A 6,603-nucleotide genomic window follows, 5' to 3' on the forward strand; every position below is an offset into this window, starting at 1 on the left:
TCACCCAACTGTGCCTGAACTGCCAGACGAATTGGATAGTCTTTCGGCAGGATTTTTAGCATTTCCGCCTACCCCCAAGTATCAGCAAAATAACGAACAGGTCTAAATTTAGCAGAAGCCTTTGCTCTTCCGCTGGGCTTTACGCGGGGCCCGACCGCGGGATCGGCCCCGCCGTTCAGCACCCTGGCCAGCTCCGGCCGGCTGCGGAGGGCCGGCCCGCTGCCGCCCGCCGGCGGGAAGCCTGCAGCCCGCGGGGACCCTCGCTCCAGCGCTCCCCGCCTCCGGCTGATTGAACTGCGTAACACTTGTGTTAATTTACCGAGGTTTATGCCCCATTCGAAGTTTGCAAGACCTCACAGCAGGAAAATTCACTCTGCTGTGAAGGGTCTGAACAAGAAATTCCATTCTTCTTAAAGGAAAGAAGGTTGTCGCAAGTCGGCGTAACTTACATAAAAGAAGTAAAGACGTCACCACGATGTCACCACACACACTCCTAATGCATGAGTTCATCCCTTCAGTGTCCTCAAAATAAAGGGTTAATATCAATCTATAGCGCCAACACATCATGAGGGCTTCTCAGAAATTAATTCAATGCATCCACACAACGTGCTACCCTGCTCTACACTGGTTGGAACTTTAGCTGGCAGTTACATGACAAGGAATCAAAGACAGACGGGATGAGAGAAGGAGCCACCCCTGGAGAAGGTCTCTTTGGTTCCAAGTTAAGGCATAACACAAAAGACCTAGGATCTACCTGCTATGTGAATAACACTCAGTCTTCAGAGCTGTCACTGCATATGTCACCTTCCAACAAGACTAAATTCATACACAACATCCAAAAAAACCAGCTACAAACCTGCTTTTTTTGGTCTCCTTTTTTTTTTTCCTCCACATGCATCACTTCCTCACACTCTAGATAGATTATCAGACTTAGAGCAACAACTTCTAAGTGACATTTTGATACATGTGCCTCAAGAATAAGGGAGCACACAACCAATTTGGTAAACATTTTGGGCACAGTTCACATAACTTCTCTAGAAAATGACTTGTCTGTCTTAGAATTTATCAGACTTCTCATCAGCTTCTTAAGTTACTATACATGTATCACCATAAGAAAGCCTTCCTTGTCAGCAGAAAGCTTGTTAAAAAATAAGTCTATGTATTTTTTCCACAAGAAAGGAACTGGGCAATAGATTTAAAGCAAAAAAAAAAAAAAAAAAAAAAAAAGGCAAACAAATGTATGTCGCCTGGAGAGAGAGGGAGAGAGACAGAACAAAATACTGTTCAAGATACTTAAGGCTTTTCTGACGATTTCAGATTCAGTTTTAAGGTTACAACTTCCACACCTAAAGGGAACTGAAAATTCATCTTCTTCAGACAGTTTAGAAGTACCAAAGTCAACATATACTATTTAAATATAACACATCCTCTGATACAACCTTATTACAATAAACCAGAAATTTAAAAGTATTTTATTTCTTGGGTCTTCTTCCAGCTGTAACTAATTACTTATTGGGCTGCTTGAACGGCATTTCCATGGAGGAATGCTGAAAGTTTCTGAGCAGCTTACTATTTCTGGTCTGGACTTCTCATTCTTTCCACTCAGCTCACCATGCCTGTGGCTCCTCTGTACTTTTTTAGCTGCAATATCACATCTTGCAACAATCAATATGTGGGAAATTAATTTCACATTTTTCATTTCTGATCTTTTTCTGGACTTTTTATAAACAAGTTAAAAAAGAAAAAAATCGATTCCACTCTTAACCCAATATTATCATTTACAGTCAAGTTTTAGACTTACCTTATGTACGCTTTTAGGGTTTTCAAGCCATGCATAATACATTTCCTCCACATAATTTGAATTACTGCCACTCAGGAATGGTTCTGAGGTTCCTGATGAAACATACCGTTGGCCATGTAAAAATACCCTTCTGGCTATATCTTGCTTTTCCAGAAGTTTAATGCCATGCCACTTCAGCGTAGCCGCAAACAACTTCAGATGACTCATGTTCGTTTATTAGACAGAAGATTCAAGTCTATTAATAAGACAAAAACAAACCTAATCAGAAAAAGAGCAGATGAATTGCAGACGCATTTCAGCCTCACAGTGAAAACTGAGGTTTATGGCTAGAGTGCTCTTCAACAAAGCTCAGGCCTAGGCATGAAGTTCTCTTCAGGAGAGAAGCCACTCCATAACTGATTGTAGAGCTACACTTACAGCAGTGGAAGTGTTGCTGATGGCCATCCCCACATCAATCCGCTCACCTCACAGCTTCTGTAACTGATAACATCATCCTGGTTCCTGAAGCAATCATGATGCCACTTGTACCGCATGCCCCCTGAGCCCCAGTTCCCTGGGAACAAATGAGTCTGCTAATCATTGACTTCTCTGGAGCTCTTGGCAACCGTAACTGCTGTCTCTCCGTTGTAGAAAGCCGCGGCCTTTTACCAAGCCCAGCTGGGGTAGGTTCAATGAACAGCGTCAACCGCAAACGCAGTGGTTGAAAAAAAGCCTGATACCTCAAATTTATGCCATGAATAATGGAGCTGACAAAATAATTAAAAGTGTTAGTTAAGTGTTCATATTGACATCAGCCTTCAATCAAACAGTGTTACACTAAGAAAAGGCTCAGTTTAATTTGCTTTCCTAACTAGCAACATTTATCTTGTCTGTCCAATGGCCTCCTATGAGCTTTTTAACAAGGAGAGCAGATTGCCTCTAATTTTGAACACAATGAGAAAAACAATAAGGGTTGAATCTTGGGAATGCTGAACACCATCAGCTCCAGTGCTAGCAAAGGGAATCAAAGCTCACCTTCAGAATAACAAGACCAAATGTAGCTTACAATTAGACCAAAAATAGTATAATCTTAATGCTGAAGTTGTTAAAATTGCAAAGGAATAGCAATAATGTGAAAAGAAATTATTAGTTTTGTTTTCACTTTAGAAGCATTTGGAAAGCTACAAGAACATAAAGGGTAGGATACTAATTAAGAGGAAGAAAAATTCAGATTTAACTCTGAGGTGTCTCTCATTTGGTTTGTTGTCCATCTAGAGAAATAATTTATTTGGTCAGAAGGTAAAATCCAAGTTTCTTGTTGTTTAGTGTGACTAGTTGAACAATTGCTGAAAACAAACGAACGTACTGAGCTGCCAAATGAACTTTAAAGTGTTTTAAAAACAACACTGTCATTTTGAGTCATAGATCAAATTTTATGTTACCTATTACATGTAAAGATTATTTTATCTCTAATTCAGGAAGTGATACCTTTAAAATTCTGTATAAACATTTTATGTCTATAAATCCCATTAAATTATTTTCTCACTGTTTTTCCTCTTCCCCTTCTCCCTCCAAAAAAGGAAATATACGGTTATAGAATTCCTAAATTTTTAAGGGATTGGATGATGAAAAATACAGCTCTTCCTATTTAAAAATGAATATTGGTCTTAAAAAAAGAATAAAAAAAAAATTTAAAAAGGCTCCTACTGAATAAAACAGTATTACTGCATACTGTTCTCTGGCATCACATTTTTAACTCAACATGTATTTTGAAAGCTGCTGACTGGATCACTTTCCTAGTCACTGACTTTAACCAGATCATCCCAGCAGTGAACTCTCCTCCCTTATCACACCAAATTCCCTTGTCCCCTCTTTCAAGACTTCTGCAGCCTTTTCACTCTCATCCACTAGCAGATCTGACACCTAGCTCGTAACACCAGCTGCCCTCATCCACTTGCTGAATTTTCCAAATAAGCACTTGTTCACTTTCTCTATGGTGCCCAGATACATGGAAAGTATTCTCCCAAGGCAGTATCACCAAAACTAGTACACGAACCTCCTTTAAACCTACAACATCCCCAAAATCTCAAAACCACACACTTTTCTCTCCCCATCTGGCATTTTCAGCAAATTGGCAATGGTTAGGCTACTAGTATGCTGAATCCCCTACACATTAGCATTATTTCCTATCTACCTATATTCACTTGTCATTTCCCATTTCACAGATTCAAAGCTTATTCCAACACTGATTTCCTCCTGTGTCAACACCCTGCCTACGATTAGGGCTCCTAGGCAACTGCAGGAACATAAATACTGTCAGCACCATTTTGAAAGCAGATTAAGTCCCGCAAAAGCTCAGAGCAACTGGGACAACACTGACAGAGTTAATATATTGTCTGCATACATAATTCTCTTTAAGATGTAACAGCACTAAAAACACTATGTATGCATCATGTCACTTTGCAAAACTTGGTAAGATTTCAACACACTATAACAGTAAGAACTGAGAGGTCACCACAGCACTTAGGACTTTATGTCGGTGCCCATTCTGATAGACACGATTATTCCACCTATCTTATTCCATGCAAATCTCACCCTCTACTACCAAACTTATGCATGCATACCTCAGGGGTGGACACTCATTCCTAGAGTTACCTACCCTCATTTAAAGTGCTTTGCAAAGAGCTGAGAGAGAAGGGAACGAAAGGAACATTTGTGCTGGTTTTGGCTGGGATAGAGTTGATTTTCTTCAGAGTAGCTAGTATGGGGCTATGTTTTGGATTTGTGCTGGAAACAGCGTTGATAACACAGGGATGTTTTCGCTGTTGCTGAGCAGTGCTTACACAGAGTCGAGGCCTTTGCTGCTTCTCACCCCACCCCACCAGCGAGGAGGCTGGGGGTGCACAAGAAGCTGGGAGGGGACACAGCCAGGACAGCTGACCCCAGCTGACCAAAGGGATATTCCATACCATATGATGTCATGCTCAGCATATAAAGCTGGGGGAAGAAGAAGGAAGGGGGGGACGTTCGAAGTGATGGTGTTTCTCTTCCCAAGTAACCGTTACACATGATGGAGCCCTGCTTTGCTGGAGATGGCTGAACACCTGCCTGCCCATGGGAAGTAGTGAATGAATTCCTTGTTTTGCTTTGCTTGTGTGCGTGGCTTTTGCTTTACTTATTAAACCGTCTTTATCTCAACTCACGAGTTTTCTCACTTTTACTTTTCCGATTCTCTCCCCCATCCCACCGAGGAGGGGTGATCGCGAAGCTGTGTGGTACTTAGTTGCCGGCTGGGGTTAAACCATGACAACATTTTTCTCAGTGTATCATACTACAGCAGCAAGCTTCCGAAGTACAGGTAATTTCACATTGTTTCTTCCTAATATGTCTGCCTGGAGAATGTGTAGGTCTTTTTTCTAGCAGTTAGCAAAGAATGCATAGCAAAATAACAACAATTTGTCAGGGACATTTGAAAACGGATGCTAATGACATAATATATAATAGAAACAAAGAGCTTATAAGTGGTACCAGTCACTTCCCTCCAGTTCCTTTTAAATTTCAAAATGGAGTCAGAGCCATACTTCAAGTTGTAACTACTGAATATGCAATCTATAAGAGCGGATATGGGCTATGTCACTCCTGTGAAGATATAAAGATCACGGGTGAAGAAAACTGTTATCACAGACATTATTCCCATCTCATGAAAAAGTAATGGCTCCGTTTTTACGCAGGTGGGAAACAAAAATGGACAAAGCCATCAATCATGTAATTCCAGTCAGATTTCAGCTACAGATTAATTTGACTCAACAAAACTGACTTCTTCCTAGTTCTTCCTTTCGCACACACCGCTCTTCAGCACAGATGTCAGCTGTCAGCAGCTAAACAAATCGGAGACCACCAGCATGATCATAGACCATTCCAGCCCACTCAGCCTTGAGACTGTCAGTCAAAAATAAGCACACAGGACAGCAGGGAGAAGTCAGAAATAGTTAGGATTGTTCCACTCCACTATGTTTCCTAAATCATTCCTGAAATGAAAACGGTGATTGGCAAGGAATCAAGCTGAGCTAAGAGCAACCTAAAGGAAGATATTAATTAAATCCCTACCGGAGGTCAAAAATAAGAAAGAAGCAGTGAACCAAAAGAACAACCTGATATTTAATGCACCAAAGCACCCTTAAAATGGTGGAAGTAAATGAAAGCCCTAAGCAGCTGAAAATTTCTGCAGCTGTTCTGCAGTATGGCATGTGTGTCTCAAGCTACAAGCTAGCTTTCACCTTGGCACTTTCAACTCTAGAAGTGACCTAATGTCACGGACAGTCTTGTGAATTATTCTACCCAGGTTTCTAGAGGGTAATAGAAGCATATGAAAAAGAGACAATAAGACACTTCTGATAGCGAAGTGTTTATCCAGCTTTTTTCGAGATCACTTTAAACGTAAATACATTGCACAGGCTAGTATCATAGGAATCAATATTCTCCTGGTATTGCCAGTACCCTTACTGAGTTTCTTAACACACACACATGAAGTCCTGCTACCAATGCTAACAAATATTCTTTATGCTCTGCAGAAGTAGTCATTAAAATGTCTGGCCCATATTTCACACAAACGCTCCTTCATCCACTATCATGGTCATTTTCTCCTATATTCCCCATACAACTCACTCCTAAAGGTCTTCATAAGATTGAATAATTCTGATAAAACAAGGCTGACAGTGAAAAAAATGGATGAAGATAATAAAGTATCTCCAAAAGCCTGTCATGGATAATTGAAACTAGAGAGGCATGGAATATCCTTATCAAATAAGGCTAATTCATGAATA

General features: G+C 40.6%; 1 protein-coding gene across 4 annotated transcripts in view; it reads right to left on the reverse strand.

Moving 5' to 3' along the window:
• OGDHL (oxoglutarate dehydrogenase L) overlaps positions 1–2,032 on the reverse strand; it is a 52,760-nt gene extending 50,728 nt beyond the window's left edge. For all 4 annotated transcript variants that reach the window (XM_050898685.1, XM_050898686.1, XM_050898684.1 and 1 more), the window contains exon 1: positions 1,802–2,032. In XM_050898685.1, coding sequence (XP_050754642.1) covers positions 1,802–2,008 — 207 coding nt within the window. In that variant the 5' untranslated portion in view covers positions 2,009–2,032. The remainder of the gene's footprint in view (positions 1–1,801) is intronic.
• Positions 2,033–6,603: the final 4,571 nt, after the last annotated feature.

The sequence above is a fragment of the Gymnogyps californianus genome, chromosome 6 (assembly GCF_018139145.2).
Source record: "Gymnogyps californianus isolate 813 chromosome 6, ASM1813914v2, whole genome shotgun sequence".
In the NCBI taxonomy this organism is placed as follows: Eukaryota; Metazoa; Chordata; class Aves; order Accipitriformes; family Cathartidae; genus Gymnogyps; species Gymnogyps californianus.